This window comes from Myiozetetes cayanensis, unplaced genomic scaffold, assembly GCF_022539395.1.
Source record: "Myiozetetes cayanensis isolate MyiCay16 unplaced genomic scaffold, myiCay2020 scf7, whole genome shotgun sequence".
NCBI classification, from domain to species: domain Eukaryota; kingdom Metazoa; phylum Chordata; class Aves; order Passeriformes; family Tyrannidae; genus Myiozetetes; species Myiozetetes cayanensis.
In genome coordinates this window covers 27107395-27129604 of record NW_026087964.1, presented here as the reverse complement: position 1 = coordinate 27129604, position 22210 = coordinate 27107395, and the positions used below count along the sequence as shown (strand labels likewise).

General features: G+C 36.1%; 1 protein-coding gene across 2 annotated transcripts in view; it reads right to left on the bottom strand.

Annotated features, from left to right (window-relative positions):
• Positions 1-367: 367 nt before the first annotated feature.
• The window catches only part of SLC7A2 (solute carrier family 7 member 2), a 58088-nt gene continuing 36245 nt past the window's right edge, over positions 368-22210 (bottom strand). For both annotated transcript variants that reach the window (XM_050337604.1, XM_050337603.1), the window contains exons 4-12: positions 17917-18082; positions 16078-16214; positions 15188-15410; positions 12067-12203; positions 8815-8917; positions 7420-7625; positions 6937-7103; positions 5766-5874; positions 368-5185 (exon numbers count right to left, since the gene is read on the bottom strand). In XM_050337604.1, the coding sequence (XP_050193561.1) occupies positions 4998-5185; positions 5766-5874; positions 6937-7103; positions 7420-7625; positions 8815-8917; positions 12067-12203; positions 15188-15410; positions 16078-16214; positions 17917-18082 (1436 nt within the window). In that variant the 3' untranslated portion in view covers positions 368-4997. The remainder of the gene's footprint in view (positions 5186-5765; positions 5875-6936; positions 7104-7419; positions 7626-8814; positions 8918-12066; positions 12204-15187; positions 15411-16077; positions 16215-17916; positions 18083-22210) is intronic.

The following is a 22210-nucleotide window of genomic DNA, read 5'->3' as shown; positions in this document are numbered from 1 at the left end:
ATTCCCTATTTCAGTGAATTCTTCAGTGCTTTGAAGCAAAGCAGGAAACAGACATTGCTACCATCCTCATCTGCAGACCATCTCCCCATTTAAAAGTAAAATGTGGTTGTGCTTTCCCCTCTATAAAATGCATACAAGTTATCATGTATAACTCATAAAAATTATTGGATAGTGGATAACTATCCATAACTTAAAACTAGTGGATAACTATGACATATCATAGAACATTTATTTTAAATGTTCTATGATTTGTATTATGTCATGACATTAGATATCTGGCATGCTAATGATTTTAATTCACTATATTATTTTAGTGTTAACTAAAACCATAGTGGTGTTTAAAGTTACAGCTGTTGTATGAAGTACATACAAGTGATATTCAGCTTTATTTAAAAAATATGGAACAAATGCACAATTTTTATCTCACAAAGCACATTTTACAGTAAATGAAGAGCAATGTAATTTTCATCAGAATTTGGAACTAAAAATGTCACTGATAACAATTCTATTATAAAGTGGGGGAAAGCACCATATACTTAAATATAAGCATTTTTACATTCATAAAAATTCAAAATTTTTTTCATTTTGGCAGAGCACTTCAAAGAAATAAAAATCTGTAGTTTAAGTTGCATCATAATCATCCTATCAACATTTTAAAAGCTCAGCAGCATATCATATAGAAATAATCACTAGAATGTACATATGAACAAAAAGGAAAAGTTCAAATGGATATGAATACTAATGTTTTTTAAAGTGATGCACACATAGCTGTTTTTAAAGATATGAAACACATATTTTATGCTTTACTTTCTGGTAACACAAAAGAGAAAAGTCCTCCGAAACATTAAAATCCTCATATTCTGACTCCAACTAAACTTGGTGAAGCTGGAGTTTACCTGGCAAAAGGCACATGAAACATACAAAGACAACAGAATTTGTCCAAAAGACAATTAAAAAAAAAATATATATACATAGTTCTACATGTCAATGCACAGTAATCCTTCAACGTAGCTAATGTTAGGGAGTTTGATTTCTAAAATCAAATGGAAAAGAGATCAACACATGGTAAAGGCAATACATTTAGCTTTGAAAAAGTCCAACTATTAAAAATACAGAGGTCTTCAAAACATGTACCAGAAAGAAATACTAAAGGTACAGAAAATTAAAAACAAATACAAATATCCTATACCATATGAAATACCACCTGCTCTTTCTGTAAAATATATATTTTCTTAACACTGAGTAACCTCAGTGCTTTCAGTGAACATACTGCAATTTGTACAAACTTCCTAGCAAGTCTAGGAAGAATTAGGGCCCAAGAGCATTAAAAAGGTGCTTTTGTTTTCTTTTTTATGCACTCAAGTAACACATGCCAGCCTTCTCGTGAATTAAATTTCTATCGTAAAAAAATGCGCCTCAATGTCAAAGGCTTCATATCTGAATAAAATGATTGCACAGTCCCACACAGATTTCCTGCACTGTCAGGGATTTCACCATCTCAGGATGCTTATGGCACACTGATATTAGCACTTTTTAAAATTTCCATGAAAACACTATGCCTTATATTTCTTAAATATATATATCTGTGTGTATATATATATTTGCATAAATTTTAGGGGAAAGGTGGCTAGACTTGTATATTTATCATCCAATAAATAGAGAATATATATCTAAGCTTTACCAAGTTTTGCCTCTAAATTAATTTTATCATTTGAAGTTTTTGGATGACACAGTTAAATTCATATACATAAGTAACTCTGTATCGCTACTATTGACATTTACTGCTGATAGTTCTCCAACAGCAGGTAATATAAATGGCTTTAACACATGGAGACATTAACATATTACGGCAGATTTCAGGAATCTAATCAGCATTTGTTGTGAAGCAAAAAGCATACTTATTAAGAGAATAATTTCATCCATGGTAACAAACAATGAAATCTAAGTTACCTCATAAAACTTTCTATTGCAAAATTAGGACTGGAATAGCACAAGAAGATCATTTCAGATAACATGAATTATTCAGAAATGTTTTATAACTCTTACTCTCAGAACAAAAAAGCACATTTATTTGTGCTCTGTTAAATACAGTTTTGGCTTACTTTCTTAAATCCTACTAGGTAAAAATAATTCCTTTATCTAATGGCATATAGACACGGTACCAATGCAAATAAAGTTTTTGGAGGCGTTTTTTCTATATAGGAAAAACAATCCCAATAAGCTACCTCCAAAAATAGATATTTTGTATTAACAGATACCATTACTCTTTGCACAGAACAATTTACAATATCAACAACTGTGTTAGAAAATAACAACTATTTAGTTCCACTGGACTTGTGCTTCAGCTGCTCTCTCAGCAAGTACAGACATAGAGCAAATGTGAGAAAAAAATCAGGATTTGTTTCATCCATAGCTCATGTGTAAGGACTAGCATGGCATGTCCTTTGCTTCTGCAAAGTCCTGCTAAAGCATATGGAATTTCACGATTGCATATACAAATGCTTATCAAACTTACCATAAATATCTTACTTATGGCTTGTCTGTTTTTACTCAGTCGCTGACTAATAATGACTTTCACTATACATACATATAAAGAAGCTTTGCGCAGTTGAAGAAACCAGGAGTACCCAATGACTTTCCTTTAGTTCCATTTTATATCTTATTAGTTATGTGGGTAGTTCCCATGCTGCAGCTCCTTCCATCTCCCTTAGCAACATCTGTACAGGCACATTCTATTGTTTTTAAATAATTAATTTCTCTAAGGGGGGGGGGAGAAATAATCATACAAATGAAAGGGGACACTGTCAATACACAAACTACTGACACATCCATTAGGTAAATAATCTAGAAAATTTATTTCCTTTAGTTCTCTCCAGAGGCCTTTGCTAGCCTTCCTTTAGTCAGAAGTTTATTATATTGACAGTATCTTTTCAAAGGAAAATTCCAGTGCAATATAGAAATTACTTTAACTAGTTCATCAAAATCGCTATGGGCTAATGCCAGACAGGTGCAAATGCACAGACAGGTGTGCACACATATAGAATATATGATGGCCTTGGGAGGGAATGAAGTCTTTCTTGCACATCACAGAGCAGCAGCAGTTTGCACCTTGGGAGCCTGGCTGGCCTGCTCTGTGGCATCAACAGCCATAGGAAAAAATACATCTGTGGTTCCCACACACTGAAATGTGTAAAGAATTTTAAAAGAGCTGTGTTTCACTGTAGACTTGTAAAGACATTGTGCAAAAGCTTTACATGGGCACTGCTGACTTGCTCCTACAGCTGAGGATTTAAGACTGCTGAGAAAGAAGTAATTTTAAGATTAAAAAAAATGCTGTATTGCTCTGAAAAAAAAAAAAAAAAAAGCAGAAGACAGACAGAAGCAGCCTAACTAGTTTCAGTGGTTTTGGTTGTTTTTATTTTTTTTGAGGGGGGTTTGGTTGTTTTGTTCTTTTGGATATTGTTGTTGGTTGGTTGTGAAATTCCAGCTATTACAAGGTGCTTTTCACTGCCAACCAACATAGATCTCATGGCATCTAAAGTTTTTATACCTAGCAACGGAGATTAATACTAATGATTAGTACCAGCAACAGATTGCAACTCTGCATGACAAAGTCCAAGACAGTTCTTACTCTAGGGAAGCTGTTTTTGCAAATACAGTCTTGCAAAATGAGTTCATATTGTACAATCCTTCATGGGACTTGAGCCTACTACTTGCTGAGAAAAAGTGCCTTTGGGAGGTGACATGACTTATGTTGAAAGAGGAACAGTTTCTATTTTTACCAGCATTAAAATAATTATTCACCCAGCACTACCACAACAATTTTGTTTTTTACATAAATGAACATTTAGACATCATACCTACATGAATGGATTTGTGGATGTAGGTAGGCTTTGCTCACAAAAATGTGCTGACATATGTTTAAGGCTTAGTGAAGTGCTGAAATACTGTTCTGACAGGGTCTTTTTCCAAAGCTCATACCTCTGTTTTTTTAAACCTCCCCGTCCTTCTGAAAAGAAAGCTGGGATTTTGTGCAGTAAGTTTTCTGAGGAAAAGCCACATGTAACACCAATATCAGAAAAATCAGCTCTGGCATATGATAAAGGAGAAGAAAGTATTACTAAATGAGCAGTAAGGAGAAAAACTTGATGACTGCTGTCTGTAAGTGACAAGTCAGGGATAAATTCTGCCCTTCTGAAATCAAAAGCTAAATCACGTATGACTGCCACTGTCAATACTGTGACCAGCAGATTATGTCCCAGATGCTTTTGCAGAAAACAACATAGCTCCTCTTGAGAGTATTATTCTATACACACTTCTATACAGCACCTTTTAAAGAAAAGGCATTTACATAAGTAGAAACCTTCAATATTATTTGGAGGGACTAAAAACCTTTGAAGTATCTTTACTGCTTGAGTTCTCCAGGACTACTGATTAGCAGTCATAATTAGTAAAAGTAAGCAATTATTTCTTTTTACATAAATATATGATCCTCTACTTTTTACAAAGTATCTGATCCATACAATTACCATTCATTTTGCAAATACTTTCCAGGCCTGAATGAAATTTACCTCTGATGAGAGTTACTTCAGTAGAAAGAAGAGAATTTAGACTGTGACTAAAACATGTGACAGATATAAAAATGTATGAAAGGCATTTGTGTCCACAATGCATTGTCAAATATTCAGAACTTCTGGCAGACAGTTCTAAAATTCTTCATATTTGATGATTGCTAGTGATTTTGGATGACATTCCAAACCATGTCTCCAACTTTTTGCTTGCCAAAGGGTACTTTCCTTTTTTTTTTTTAATATAAATATTAATCTTCATGCTGTCAGTTCTGAAATAATGATGAAGATGGATTAGCAGCTTGTCCAAAATATCAGTCAGGCCTTGTAGTAAACACTTTCTAGAGGCACAATGTTTGCAGAAAGCTTTTGAAATTTCAGTCTGCAAATGTCAATTAAAGGTTTAAAAGATTTGTGTGCCGGCAGAGATTAACATTCACTTGTCCTTTCATGTGAAAGAAATTGATCCCTTTCATTTGCATTTTCAGGTTCATCCAGTTCTTCCACAGGGTTCTTTTCTTTCAACCCACTATTTTCTGAACAAGAATCATCATCTCCATCGCTACGACGACCTTCAATACTGTGTCTGATGCCATAAGCAAAGTAAATGAGGAAGCCTTCCAAAAGAAAACAAAAATAAAGTTCATAGGGTTTTCAGGGAAGTAGTGCATTAAAAATGCATATATTTCTCTCTGGCTGAACATATTTTGCAAAACAATTTTCTTCTTCAGGTATCTGAATCAGAGCTCATGCTTCAGGTCTTCCCTGTTTCTATGGGAAATTCCAGTGCATCATTTTTACATAATTAAATGCTCTAACAGGTCATGGAAACTACTATCTCTAATTTATGTCTAGGTGGAATGAATACAATTTCCTAGATCTAAAAGGAGAATAACCGATAGACTGGGAAGAAAGCTTTTACAAACAGGTTTCTACACAATTTTGGCTATACTTACCAGGGAAAAAAATATAGCTTATTGGAACTCTTCCTATTACCTCAAAACTGTATCTACAATGTTGACTGCATATAAATACTTTTTCTGAAGCATGCTTTTTTTTTTTTTTAATCAGAAATATAAGCTGGCTTTTAATAAATCACAGAGGGTTTTTTTCAAATACTTAAAGGAAAAGAATGTTCTAAGATGAGATTCATGAGTTCTAGTTTATGAAATGACTGAAATAAACAGAATTACTTACCAAGTGCCATCCAGAAGCTAAATCTAATCCACGTTTCTCCACTTAATTGCACCATCAAGTAAATATTTACCAGTATACTGAATGATGGCAAAAATGGCAATAGTGGAACCTAAAAGGAAATATTTATTATGTTTATATTAAATATATATTTTTTTGCATATCACACTTCTGTTATATAACAAAAACTAGAGGTAACACATGTAACCACTAATAAAGAATTGAATTTTTATTTGCTGTTGGAATATAGTGAAATTGTCTTTTCACTGGGTTTAACCACTGGTTTCTACATATCTTAAAAACTTTTCAAATACATTATGTCTAATATATATTCTCTAAGGCTATAGAAAAACTTTCCAGTTTGTGCTGAACATATACTGATGAATTCCTGTATTTAGAGTTGAAAAATATATTTATATACATATCCCTTCTTTCTGAAATGCATCCCCAGCTCCACCAGATTCCTTTACTTTCATCACTATACTTCATTATTTCCATTAAATAATTGATCTTAGAACATAAGTGGAAGTACAGAATGAAAGGACTTATACTCTGGAAGGTATGAAGTACATAGTGGTCCAAAGGTCTGCAGGCAACACAGACAAGGGACTGTACTTGTTGGGAGTACTTTTTGTAATTATAAAGGGCATAATTATGGTGATTGAACAACTTGTGTTGTAAAGGATTTTAGGTGTGATATTGCCGTCGAGCTGCAGCTGCAATTGTCATCATGTTGCAAGTGGTTGCCATGGACATGGTGCTCAAGAGCTAGTGTCAGCTGCCATTGGACAGTTCATGGAGCCACAGCAGCTCGACCAATCCCTGACTTTCCCTGTTGCTATCCTACCCCTGTATACATATGTATGTTCTCCCTATGTTTATGGATTTCCTTATACCCAATCCTAGTTGGAGGATTAGCATGCTCCTTTTATCCTCCTCCCATATTCCTGAACCTTCCTCCCCAATCCATATAAAAACCCTCCATTTTTTAATAAAGTTGATTCAGCTCCGTTACCCCAACACTGAGCTAGCTGGTTCTTGCATTTCCACTTAATTCCAACATGTACTCTCATCAGTTTTGGAACTGTTTTCCAGTTTCTAAGTTCTCTGTCCCACTTGTTAGAATCCATCAAAACCTCTCATTAGAGAATAATGGAGTAAATATGTTATTCACCATAAAGGCCACTTTCTGCTGGTTCTGAGGCTGCCTTTGGATGAGGAGAATGGTAACTATGAAGGACACTGCTAACACAACAAGAAGGCCAATACTCCAGGGCTCCAAGTTAGCAATGAAATGAATCCCATATGTTATGAGGACACTCAGGCCACACACCAAGCAAGCTGTGTGAAAAACAAAATTATAGAAAAAGTCACTTAATCTCTGCATTGAAGAGGAAGTGACTTTTAAGAAGAGTGATAGCAAGTCTTCAATATGTAGTATTATCACGAATATGTTTAATTAAAAGAAAATACACTAGACTGCAGATTAGATTGATCCATCAAGAAGTATAAAGGCATAGAATCATTATGTAAAAGCAAATTAATTATGACTGAAAGAAGGCTGACTGTTATCAGTGGATTTTTAATTCTGTCTTTAATAAGATTCCATTATTTATGTTAATGCATATATGAGTTTGGACAGCTGATGAATACTTACCTAAGAGACCCACTAAAAAGTTAACAGTAGTTGCTGTCTGCTCAGTTGGTAAACTGGATGGATTAATCAGGGCCTGAAGACTGAAGCGATTCTCTTCTATCATATTTATCTGTGATTCACTTACTGCAGATTCCCTTTCAGCTGCAGCCAAAGCTGCTTTTTCTGGAGAATATTTTGGTTCCTCATAGGTTACACTGGGTTGGTATCTATGCATAAAACAAGCAGGATAATAAAAACCCATTAAGCTTACTTTGGGATTTGAAGCAATATGGATCTAGGAATGTATTTAAATACTAAATTCTTTGCAGTAGTACATAAGAATTTCACAATTTATAACTGTACTGCAATAGCATTATTAGTCAGTATCATATTATAAAAATCCTATAGCAACTCACTTTTTTGGTGTTTTTTTGGGGGGGATTTTTTTCAACAGTTTTTAAAGCTATGTGAATGCACCAATGGGTCAGATAAATGACCAGCAGAGAAAGAGGGGACAGGCTCTGTTGGTCAACAGCAGGGAAAGTTCCTGACTTGTTTCCCATCTTGTAAGAGGCCTACTAACCTGCATAAACTGAAATTTTGCATTTAAGTGTATTTTTAAAAATACACATAGTAAGTAAGTCACTATGGAATAAAACAGTCTTCTCTTTTAAAGTGTAGATTACTGCAACAACACATTTTAACTGAATTTAAACTGTTTCACTTTTCTAAGTTAATTACTTAGCCTTAAGTCATAAAGACTGACTTTTCAAGGACAATTTTCTCTTAAAAGAACAATACATAATAAAGTTAGCTATAGCTACCAATATATAAATTTAATTCCACAGTTTACAAACATGACAGATGCCAGAATTTTACTGAGAAGTATTTATAATCTCTTCCTTTGAGAGATAATATTTTCTCTCTCTTCTAAGGCTACCATATCTTGAAGCGCTTCTCTGATCTTACCTTTCTGGCTAGTGTAAAACAAAGCAATTATTTGAACTTGTTCATCCTCTGAAGCACCTAGAACATCTACACCTTTCACATATAGTTCCCAAAATGTAATAGGCCTGATGTACAGCACAGATTGTATTCATATCAAAATATCATTTGTTGAATTCTGCACACAAGCTTATATTTAGTACCTTTGGGACTAATGCTTGGCCCAATATTACTTCTGGAAAATAAAAAGTGTCTAGATTTCACATGAAGCTTTGACTTGGCTAACTGCTATACTTACATGACAATATACCATTGTTTTCTTTGATTAGTCACTCATTCTTAGAAATCATTTATATGCTTACAGCTATTGGCCATCTAACAAAAAAAGTGCCCTGAAAATATGACTTCTGTTTATTTACTGACCAACACAAAATAAATCACAGTAGAATATGAAGGCTGTTTTTGACTCACCTAAGGATGAGGACACAGGTTGCCACAAGTGAATAAGCAAGAAGTGTACCAATAGACATCATGTCCACTAAAGCTTTTAGGTCAAACAGAAATGCCATTACAGCTAAAACAGAAAAAATGCAAAATTTCCATGAAATTGACATAGAATCATTCAGACTGGAAAAGATGTTTAAGATCATCAAGTCCAACCATAAGTGCCAAGATTAATATAAAGACATTTTAAGGTAAGATTTTCAAATCTGTCCAGAGTCTAATTTTACATTGTTTTACGGACAGCGGTATGAGTGAAATCATGGTAATCCTTAAAACCACATTTTTGAAGCCATTGGTATCATTCCCAAACCTAATTCCCTCCAGTTTGGAATCTAATTCATATAGGTAGGCACTGATGCATAATCAAACGCTTCATACTGGACTTACTTTGACATAAGTATTTGCACACATTGGGGCCATATTAAAACCACATTTTTATAGGAAAAGGTTCAGATCCTGCAGCAGAGTCTCACCAAACCTGAAAGAATGGATCCCATTGCCAAACCAGGAAAAGTAATCTGAGCCAGAAAGTCACTGGGGTGTGAAATTTCTGCTGAGCTGGGAAATAGCTCTATTTAGAGAGGACTTTCAGGAGCTGTCTCAAATAAAACAGTTTTGTGGTTTGGAGGTTTTTTTGTGGTTATCTTACCAAAAATAGTTTTCAAGTGGCCCTCAGGAAAGGCAAGAAAAATCTCACAAGAACGAATTTTTTAATCACCCAGCTCAGAGGTAGAAAGTTTCATGATACTGAGAGTAATTATAGAAGTCTTGTGTCTATAAAAGCTAATGTCACATTCCTTTGGAACCTCCGGAATGTCTTTTTTTGTCTATGCTGTTTGCACACAGATGCACATAGTTCATCAAGAAATTGGCAGAAACCATCACTGAATGAAAGGCTAATTCCAACTGATTTGGAAAGAGCCTCTTAAAATATCTGTATTTTATTAACATTTTTGAGATGTAGAGTTTCAGAAGCATCTCAAACATCAAATCTCAACATCAAAAGAAACCTAAAGGTAGCCTTTATACACTGTGTGTATAGGCACACCCAAATTTTTCTGTATTCAGAAATATTTATATTTAATATTTGTTACATGTTTGCTAATGTATTTGTAAAAAGGTGCATAAGTACACAAACATACAGACCCATTTTCCTGGTATTTGATCTTGAAGGAGGAAGCAAAATGTGATTTTCTGAAAACAAGACTGCTGGATTACAGAATTTTTATATAATTTGTGAGTCTCCTTTTCCCATTAAGGAAGGTCGTCCTGTTTTCTTTAACGACTGTGGATGTTCCTTAATCCAAAAATTAATTTTTAATCCTAGCTTCAAAAGGCTACTCCATAGTCCAGAATGTTCTTTGACATTAGAAACAAAGTGAAAAATGCCTCTATGTTTCTACTAAGAGAAAAAAATGCATAGTATTGCTTTTCCACCTCTCTTAATTCTACTCCAAGAGACAATGGTAGATTTATGGTGGAACTGGACTGACACCAAAACATTTTGCTATGTGCAGACTTTCGCCACTGCAGTTATCACCTGTGAAAAGTAAGTCACATAACACCATGAGACAGTTGCTTCAGCTGTAGTCTTGACCTGGTAACTTTAATTAAATGGCCAAACATCTGATTTCCTTAACATTTCTTAAAGCTGTAAGATTTTCATGCTACAAATGCATAGAAAAATCAGATAAGTTGTTGCATACATCCATAACTATCGTGGCAGAACTATTTTTGGCCACAAGTTACCAAATATGATTTTTTTTTTCTTTTAATGGAAGAAGAAATTAGTCTTTCTCCAGCAGTAGATAAAGCTGTTTTAAGATGAGCTGTTGACACACCAAATGCCCCAAACTCTCTAAAAGCAGTCTGATGAAGGTTGCTGTGTAGCTAGTGAGAGCTGTGTAACCGTATCAACCACTTTACCAGCTGGATAATACGGTTTTCTTTCTTCTCATCATTACTGTGATTTCTGATAAAGATCTTGATTTTATCCCACAAAACCACACTTCCAAATTATTGTAGGAGAATATGTCAATAAGATAAATTAAAATAAAGTTGAAACAATAAAAGTAACCCTAAGCAATTTATTTGTACTCTGACCAGAGAAAAGGGAACTGATAATAATGCTTCATGTGGGAAGTCTCCAGGCAATGACTGTGCCTTTCCACGTTATTGACAAGTATGTGGTGTGAGCAGTTCCACTCTTGTGGCATCTGAGGATACCCTGACTATAAATGAAAATATTGTAGTCTCATTTCTGAACCTCTTATTTGAGATTAATTTTAGCCAGGGTTGCTAAATGTTCTAAGGCATGTATTTCATATTTGAATTACTAAAAAAACTTATTTATTTGCCTTGGAGTTAAATACTTTTAGAGATTCCAGTTTTCCAGGGTGATTAGACATAAGCTGAAACAGCTCAATTGGTTAGAGCATGGTGCTAACACCAAGGTTATGGGTTTGATCCTCATATGGGCCATTCACTTAAGAGCTGGGCTCAATGATCCTTGTGGGTCCCTTCCAGCTCAGAATATTCTGTGGTTCTGTGACATTCAACTTAAATGATGGAATTTGGGCACAGTTACATGTACCTCTGCAAGAAATATGGACGGAAGTGAAACAGCTGTATGTCAAGAATTAACAGTAAGAGTTGGTAACAGCTCCCAAAATACTGTTTTGCTAAAATATATGTAGGCATGTATGTGTATACATATATGTGCAGACACACATAACCCCCCAACATACTCACATACCCCTCAACCACAATTTGGTAAGCCTATACAAAAACAGAATCATTTTCTCTGAAAGACTATTAAAAAATCTTTGTATTTTACACAAAAATAGATACTGCTAAAAATGTAATTTTCCCCCTCCCTTATAGATGTGATAAGTATATTATGAGTACATCAGACAAGAAAACCCTGTCAATAGAGCATCAGCCTAAGAGACTCAGATTAAGTAATAAGCTTATTCATCTACAAGGGGTTAATATTTAAAAAAAAAAAAAAAAAAAGAATTCTTTGACATTAAGGCCATCACCACCACCATGATTTGCATGATCGGGAGTTCTTACACCCTTTGATTATTCAGTAATTTTATTCCCATTGTACATGCAAGGGAAGTTAACAAGCAGCCCTTTTCAAAAATATAAAGTACCATGCACGTGCATAGAGTGTTTAAATCTCAGTTTGAAGTAACACGGGCTTTGAGAGCTTACCAGAGATGACCCCTGCTGTCAAGGTGGCAGAAACTGGTGCCTGCCTCTTACTCACTTTGGCAAGAAAACTAAAGAGTAAACCATCGCGTGCCATGGCAAACAGAATTCGGGGCAAAGGGAACATAGAGCCGAGAAGACTAGAACAGAAAAATGTATAGTTCAAATACAGGTTATTAAAAGCTTTATTGGTAAACCCAACTACACAAAAAGAAAGCTTGGAAGAGTTAACGGGCTTAGGTATAGTTTTCTTTAGGCTCTGTGTTGCTGCTTTTGTTTTTTTGTTTGGTTGACTGACGTTCTTGGATTTGGTGGTTGCTTATTTTGAACCTAGGCTTTGAGAGCACTTGAGATTAACAAGCAGATACAAAAACTGTGGTAGAGAAAAGTTTTATTGGTAGCCTACTTTACCTAGCAACAAGTAGATTTGATCATTTCAGTCTGAAGCACGTCAAACCTGCACAGCAGTGGTTTATTTTCATATATGCAACATGTTTAGCAGTGCACCTTTCTTTACAATGATCAACTCTTAGTCTCACCTGCTACTGCACCAGACGATAGAGTAGCAACTAGTGGGGTCTTCGTTTTGGAATTGATTTGAGCTAGACATTTGAAAAGCAACCCATCCTTCGCCATAGCATAGATTACACGTGGTATTGGGAAAATGGATCCAAGAAGACTGAGTAAAAAGCAAACACATGCAACATGGCAAACACAGTTCATGCAGAGTTGTATCATGGATAAGGTAAACAATGTTAATTAATGGCATCTATAGAAACAAAATGTATGGCTTTAAGACAAAACCAGAAAGCCCCATAAGCCCAAGGTACTACAGGTCAGACACAAATAGATTTTTTTTTTAACTGCAAAGTTGATTGCTTTTTTTAGATTACTTTTTTAAAATTAATTTAGGTTATGAAATTGTGTCATCAGGCAGAATTCAGATTAGCAAGATAACTCTTGCCATCACCATAGTTCTTGGGTGTTAGTGGACCAGGAACATGTTCCAGATCACACTAACTATGAAATTAAGCTTTAGTATTCCTGGAGAAAGTCTGTCAGTCAGAAGCAGCAGCAAATAAATAAGCATTAGCAGCATCTCTTCCACACTGTACTTTCATGTGAGGCTGCTGATTAACAGTAATTCAAAGTAAGCACCATACAAGTATATTGGGCAGATTTTTTCTTTCAATTAAAGCACCTCTAGGCAAGCTTCATTTTTTGGAAGAAGTAAAGCTAATTAATTTAGATTTGTTATTAGCAAAACACAGAAAGCTTTTAAAGTATTGATAACTTGAAGCTCTTAAACATACTTCTTGAATTAGGTGGTTTCTTTCCCTCAAAGAGAAATAATCTTAATTAAGAAAACAAAAGGCAAATTCAGAGCCAGTATAACCTCTGCAGCAAGCACACTAGTTTTTAACCAGGTGAATGGTTTCCTTTCTGTGACTGTATCACTTAAAGAACGCACAGCTTTTACATACCACAGATGCTAAATACATCCACTGATACTTGTGAGACACAAGTGTAAAAGTTAGACATGAGAGAAGTTTATTGCAAATGAGCTGATTTTGATGATGAATGTACCTTCCAAAAAGAATGTTTCTTTGCAGCTGTAGCTTTGTGAAATTAATTTATCCTACCCTTCTTCTAGTACATTTATATATATAAATGTAAAAAAATATAAACATCTTTACCCTGAGAAAACAAGTTCATGAAATAACATAGTACAAGGTAACTGTATGAACCAAAAACAATCATCCCAGCATTTTTTCTTAATTACACCTCTACACTGAGGAATATGAAATACAGTTTCCTTTGTTTTGTTCTAAACTGACATCAGTCAACAGACTGAATGATTAATTTCTCCACAGAAGAAAATATAATTCTTCATAATACACTGGAAAAATAGACCAACAGTCCAAATTTCTAAAAAAGTATTTTACCATCTCAGTTCATGTTGTTTTCCAGTATTAATTTCTTTAACTTAGTTTCTGCTTATATGCAAATTTCATTATTTATCAATGTAAAGGAAAAATTCAGTGAAACCCTCCAAACTGAGGAGGCCATGACAACTAGATAGAAAATAACTTTAATTCCAGGATGAAATGTCTAACTGTGACATTCTTCACTCAGCTCTACAATTCTTTTACATCATTCTGGAGCTGTTTCCTTTTTCTATCCCCTCCTACATCTAAATATTCCTTTCCTTTAAACCATTGTCCACAGTCAGCATGCCAATGATTTTTAGGCTACTTACAAGGGCTATCTGTTATAACCTTATAAGGTTATACAAGGTTATGCTGCCAGAATCAGTCCTTCCCCAGGCATTATGTTTTCAATTGTGGAAATGCAGCAGTATCTTACCACCAAAGCTCATGTAAATTACTCATTACTTACATCAGCTCAGGTAAATAATAAACATCATCATTTTCAGCCCTGAATTTAACTATTAAGCAATTCTCTGTTCTATGAAAGGATTTATACCACATCAAAATTGGGGTGTAATATATATGAATACATACTAATACATCTCATGCCCTCCCTGATCTTTTTAATCAAAACAACATGTTAAGATTACATCCACAGTTTCCCAAAGGGGAATAAATTATAATATTTTGACAGTTATAATCTACATTATGAATACCCACACAGAAACCACAGGAAGGGATAATGTCAGAAGACAGACTAGCTACTGGAGGGAAACAGAGAGAGGCAACGAAAATGAGGAGTGGAGTTTAGTTAATCCTCTCTTCAATTTTGCCTGCAAATACAGAGCCCACAGTCATCAGGAATGGTCAGGAAGAAAAGACAAAATGGGTGAGGTTCATTTTACCAGTTAATAAAGATAACTTGTAGGTCATATGTTTGAAAATACATACTTTAATAATAAACTTCTACCAAAGAGATAGAGTTCAATAACAGTACAGTTAAAAAATAAAAAGGAACCAAATTAATGCAGCTACTGTGATGTAGACCTGTTTAAGTATAAAACTTGCTTATAATACTTACTGCTAATTGTTTGCATGGACTGAGCCTTCAAAATGAACACATGAACCTACATATAAATGTAATTATTATTCATCAGTTTTTCCCAGCAAAATTAGTATTTCAATGTCTTTACCTTGTAGACAAAGCACAGAGGGATCCCACTGCTACAACATATTTAGCAGGACCCCAGGCAACATATTCAAATGCTACTGGCAGAGGACTTTTCTCATCTAGCAGATAGTATGGCATCATAAGTGTCAGTGCAGCTGAAACCCCAAAATAGGCCATGAAGCAGACAAGCAGGGACACCACAATTCCTATGGGTATGGCTTTCTGAGGATTCTTGACCTCTTCTCCTGAAAGAAAGGGGGGAAAAAAACCACCAAAAATTCCTATGAATTTTCACCTTCAGCTCTAAAAGATAACATCAAAGACAAATCATTGGTTAATCTAAGTCATGGGAATCATACCTGTAACAGAAATTTTAAAAATCTGAGTGAAATAAGCTGAGAGACCTAGAACAAAACTAACTATTTTGTTGTCAGAAATAGCATTAAAATAGAGGTAAATTAAAGGACATAAAATACATCGTATTTCTAGACTACTCAAACCCCAGTATTTCTAGTTATTTACCTACAATTTATAGTTCAATGTACTCATTCCCTATCAGCCATATGCAAGCCAGCCTCAGAAGAGACACCTCATGTCAGAGAACTGAAAAAGTGAGCAAGTGATTAACATTATTTGAGCAGAAAAATTGTATGCTAAGCACTTCCCAGACTTAGAAAGCAGCAATGAATTTCTTTAGAACAGGAATAAAATAGGCAAAATCTCCTACTTCCTCCCATAACTATAGCCACATTCAGGAATGAACTTAGGTTCATTCTACACGGACTGAAGAAGGTTTGGGAGAAAGCAAAGTAAAAAGAGTAGACAGATTGTTATGTTGTTTGTAAGGTTTATGTCTTTTTTTAACAAAAAAGTCATGTTAAACATATATACACAGACATATAAATACTATACCAGTTGTTGCAATGCAGTCAAATCCTACAAAAGCATAAAAACATGTTGCAGCACCAGCCAATGTTCCTGTGAAACCATATGGCATAAAGCCACCACTCCCATATATACTTGTCACATTTTCATAGGATGAGATGTTCCTATAAAGCAGAAAAATACAGCAGAAAGAGAACTTTATTTTTTCATTGTTGGTAGGACAAACACATTCACCCTCCTCTCCTACCACTCTAGAGAAACGATAAAATATTCTCATCAAGACAGAGTTCTGCTTTACTGTCATGGGTTTGCCAAACCAATCAAACAGCCCCCCCGGGGCTGAAAATAGCTTTTTCCAAGGGAATTTCTGGAGAAAAAGCCAATCAGAAGTTTTAGTAATGCCTCTGACAATTACATATTTAAGAAAACGGAAGAGAAGGTGGTTGTGCAGATGAAATCAGGAGCCATGTAGGGAGTGGTGTCGGGCCCCAGCTGGGGTCAGGCCTCCCTCCTCCCCTGGCCCTGGGCAGGGGGCAGGTGTGGCACTGAAGCCCCCCTGACTGAGACATGTAACAGAGTGAAGAAAAAACTCTAAAGAAAGACTGCCTGGATGAGAAATACTGCAGAAGAAATTCCAGGCAGAGGTAACAGAGCCTCCAAGGTCAAAGCTGGCAGCTGCAGGAGAGAAGAGAGAAGCTGTGAAGGTTGGGGGGGGGAACTCCTTCTCTCCCCCTTTCTCTCTCCCTCCCTTTAGCAGGGAAAAGACTGAAAACTAAAAATCCCTGCCGTCTGTAGGAAATTACTGGAGAATGGAGACCCTCTGCAGCTCAAGAAGGAGCCCACGCTGCAGCAGAGTGCATGAAGTAGATGTGATGCCATGGGAAGCCTAGATGAAACAGAGTCCTGCTGGAGACCTGTGGCCCATGGAGAGAGAGACCTATGCTGGAGCGAGTCAGCTCGGGTAGGATGTGGGATCCCAGTGAGGGATCCATGCTGGTGCAGCTGAATTTGTGACCCTGAGGGACAGCAGAGAATGGAAGAAGTGTTGCCCGAAGGTGTAGACTCACGCTAGAGAGGTCCATCAAAGACTGTCTCTTGTGAGAAGGGACTCCACAGGAAACAGGGGTGGACTCAAAAGCCATTATCCCTTGTGATCCTGTGGTGAAGATCCATGGTAGACAAGTGTCACCTTACAGTCCATGGAAAACTCCACAGGGCCTGGGTAACCCCCAGCCTCCGGTCTTAGCCCAAGAGGGGGTAGGCCCAGCCCTGAGGTCAACACAGAAGAGAGAGAGAAAGAGAAACAGTTCCAGCTGCGATGAATCAAAATTGTCATCCTAGAGATAATAAAAGAAGAACTTTCGAGTGCTGCAAAATTATTTAAAAGACCTGTAGCTCCAGAAATGGAAAAGAGACTGCTTCTCCTCCTGAACTGATACAAGGGGGAGGGATATTTCTGTAAATACATAGTACTTTTGCCTAATTAGAATTGCTGTAGATATAGTTCTTTAGTTTTTATCTTACTAGTAAAAAATCCTAATATTGTTCTCCCCAATCAGATCTCTTTTGTCTGCATAAACCTTCTCTCAACTTATAGCAATTGTGTGGGGGGTGAGAGAAAATTGGCCCAGAGCAAACCCATGACATTTACAAAACTGCATAAGATGACATTTTTATGTCCAAGCTTGTAAGGAAGACAAAAAAAACAGCAAAAGGAAGAATATATGAATCAAGTAACCATCATCTTACTCACTTTGAAGTTTGTGACAAAACATATTAAAACACTAGTAGTGTATATACCAATGAAACATGTGTAATAGAAAACTGCTTAGCATATGAGCAAGTAAATAGATTTTTAAAAATTACTCTGTTATTGCAGTAAGGTTTCTGAGATATTCTTCACTTATTTTCCAGTTGTCAGCATCTCCTTTCACAAAACCAGAAATCATAACGAAGAGTAGGACCAAGATGTTAATAGCAGTGAAAATTTTATTCACCCATGCAGATTCCTTTACTCCAAAAGATAAAAGACCTGTAAAATAAAAATAATTTATAGATGTGAATGGTCCCTTAAACTAATAAAATAGCATTTTAAAGGATGCAAGTTTATATATATGTATATATAATATATTTTATATATATTTATGTATGCAAGTAGTATTAATAATACAGCAACTAGATTTGATATGTTTAAAAAGCAGTAGCACAAATTTACTAGACTCTTTAACAGCATGACAATAGGCAAATGTATTGGAAACCACAAAAGAGAAAGCTTCTTTAATGGCATTCTTTAAGTTTTTAAAAGTACTTTGAGCAATTGCTACTCACTGCTTATCTGAGATGCAAATCCATATCTCCATTTCAATCCATGGAGTAAAAATAGGTGCAAGAATTCTATGCTTTGTAAAAACAGGTTGGTGGAATCTATTGTCCTTACAGAACAATTATTCTTTAGATTAAGAAAAGAAGTAAAATTATTAGATTAATAATGTAACCTATTCACTCTACATTTTCTAGGACACGTTCATCACAGAGTAAGTCCCATTTCCTAGTTCAATAATGAAACCTTTAAAAGAAATCCACGCCTCCTGTTCATAACACTGATGCATAGAGATCCTAGAAAAGAGTCTGATACAAAATGCACATCCTTTAGGTTACAGAGTAGTGCACTTAAACAATCGGACGTGGGGATAAGCGGCGGGTCTGCAGACCCCTTGACAGAGGATATTGATCTTGATGGCGTGAGACAGTATCTGTGAGAACAGGGAAGTCAGAAACCCACAAGGACAAGATGTGTACTTTTGCAATGCTAACTGTTACAACGTTGATGCAGAACCTGGAATGCCAATGATTACTACGTTGCAAACTGTTGAGCTTCAATGAACAGTAAAGCTTTGTAAGACAAAGATATAAATAGGGCTGCTCTAAAAATGACCTCAGAGCTGCTGCTGCATGATGTGTGTGTGTGTGTGTTGCTTTCCTGGTCGTCAAAACAACAATCTGAAAGTTATTCCATCAGGATTATACTGTGTCATTAGACTTAGAAAAATTTTAAGTGTATGAACAGTTTAATGGAAGAGCAGGCAGTGAGCAGATCAGGAAAAATTAAATACAGTTGGAAAGCTTTCACAGGTCCTTCGCGCTCTAAGCATTTCCACTGTTACCACATACATACTTTACCTCATTATTTAGAGATTAAGTCTGAAAATTTTAAGCCTCTCAAAATCATGTCTGAAAAGTTTCTGACTCCACTAATGACACATTTGCTATCTTATCAGAACACAGAAGTTATGAGATATATTTTTCATTGCCAACGGCATTTTTATTGGAAACAGGTGTATGCTTTCTTCAGCTCAGTTTTTCCCAAAAAGTTAATCTCTTAATCAGCCTAATACAGTATGATTCATAATTTGTGCATTCTCCAAGTCCTTTCTGTAGGAATAAAAAAATCAAACCAGATTTTGGTGTACTTTCCCTTGTATTTAGCACGTAATATTTTCTGTAAAACATCACCTGCTATTCCTATGATTCAGCTTTGAGCAGCTCAAAATCCAATTACTGTGTCATGCTTAGCCTACACAGCCCTGATCCATCCCCAGTGCCTCTCCTCTCAGCAGTGAATTCCACCCAGTTCACTCACTGGGGGTTTGGCTCCTTAAAACAGATACCAGGAGAGGCAACTGAGGATCAAAAGACAGGACACAAATGAAAACTCAGGGGCAGTGATAAAGCATAGGAGAAACACTTTGTCTTCTATCAGGAACCTCTAATTCTTATGTTCTGAAGCAGCAATGGTAATGGAAAAAACATAGAAAGTGGCAGCATCTGTACTAGCACTGTATAGTTTGGTTTGTGGAGTTTCAGTGCTCTGCTTTTCAAAGTGTTGTTTTCCCTTCTTTTATTTGGAAGAAGTAAAACTGAAATGTCCATCCCACCTGAGGACATAAGGGTCTAAACTGGTCCTATAGGCAATTCTGAGCCAAAAACATGGCAGGATGCTGGACTAAACCTTGTCAAGTAAACTCACAGATCTTCCTAAGTGTAGGAACTCAACCTTTTGTGTACAGAGACCTAATAAGAACTTCAGATGCACTGGTCACTTGTTCTAGCATTAGGAGTCAAACAGAAATGTTTTCCTGGGTCCAAAAAAAGCCACTTGTAATAGAGCAAGAGAACAGGAGGTTATAAACATATAAAAAGTTTCACTTTCCAGAGAAGAAAAGCTCCTGCTTTGGTCTGATCTATAGAGAGAATGAACATAGTAAGTATACGAAGTATGGGCAAGACATCTGCTGAATACTGACATGCTTCTAGTATTGCCTGAAAACAAACTATACACTTTAGAATACTCTTCCTGCTTCCTTCACTCCCTGGGGAAGTAAGAATGTTTCCTTGTGGAAAGCAATTGTTAATGCAAAGAGGAAATAAGTTGCAGTATTTTTGAGCTTTCTGATCGCTCAAATAGCATGTAGTTGATATCAATTTTTGTGATTTAAAAACACGATACATGAGTAAAGATGAAAAAGAAACAGGACTGAGAGGAGTAGACATGAAAGGTTTACTCAGGTTTCAAATTGGTCTGTTGGTTCATGCCAGTACCTTGGAGTGCCTTTTAGCCTAAATAAATTCTAGGATAGACAACTCTTTTGAAGACCTAAAGAGTGGAACATTATTTTATACCAAATAAACGAACAATTTAGAGAGAAAAAAAAACCTTACAAATGCCTTCATGCACAATATATGATATAAGGAGACCACGTCACATCACCGAACTACAGACTTGACCTTAAGGTCCCTCTGAAAGCATTTACCAGTGATAAAGCCATGAAAACACACAGAACTGTATCATTTTCTGGTTACCATCAATCTATATCATAGGTTTTATAAAAAGTACTGGTAAGTGATTACGTCACATCTCAGTTTCAACGGAAGAGAGTACACATGAAAATTTGATTATATACATTTAATCCATGGAGCCATTGTGCCAGTACAAAATGTGCTGAATTTCCTTAAACATTATTAAGGCATTTCTAGTAAAATACATTAGCATTTTGGTATGTAAAACATCCCAACCACCATAAATGAAGTTGTAACACACAGATAATATAGAAATGCCAAAAATTATGTTTTGCCATTGTTTCTGCCTGTCAAAAACTTCATACCAAAAATTCTCTGTCAGCTCTCTGCCAGAAATTCTCACCAGGACTTCCCATGGGACTTTTCTTGCCAGAAGATCCTGCCATTGTTTAAGGTTGTCATATCTCCTCGAACATCTGAACTGGCTACGTGCCAAGAAACCACATACAACCTCCTCTGAACACTATAAAACCTGAGGACAAATTTTGGAAAATCAGGGAAGAGGAAACGGAGAGAGAACTGGTTGATCCAGGAGTCTCTCCTCACCTCTCCTCACATTTTCTCTGCTACCGTGTGCTGCCTGCCTGCCACGGGAGACTGGAACTCTGCCGGCCTGGAGAGAACTGAGACCCACCGTGCCGCATGTGTGAGTTATATTTTATCCTTCTAGCCTCACTGTATTCCTGAGGGCCAGGATGCTGCCTGGGATCCTGCACAGCCTGGGACACGGCTTGGCTTGTCCTGAGAAGTGAAACCACACCCTGCATTCCATTGAACTAAAGCTGTTAGACCTCCTGCAGCTAAAGAGATAACATCCAAAAGCCGCAGAGACACGAGAAAAAAAAAGGCTGAGATGTCACATAATTACTTGCCAGCACTTTTTTTATAAAACCCATGATATAGATTGATGGTAACCAGAAAATTATACAGTTCTGTGTGTTTTCATGGCTTTATCACTGGTAAATGCTTTCAGAGGGACCTTAAGGTCAAGTCTGCAGTTTGGTGATGTGACATGGTCTCCTTAAATCATATATTGTGCATGAAGGCATTTGTAACGTTTTTTTTCTCTCTAAATTGTTAGTTTATTTGGTAAAAAATAATGTTCCACTCTTTAGGTCTTCAAAAGAGTTAACATCGAAAAGCGGCAGAGACAGAGAAAAAAATAAAAAAGGCAGAAAATTGTTTCTCTCCCACCCCCACCCCACCCCCCAACTCACACCAGCATGGCAGAAAGGTAGTTTTCAGTAGTATCTTTTCTCTGCTTCTAAAAAATAATTTTAGCATTTTCCAATCTTTTCTTATT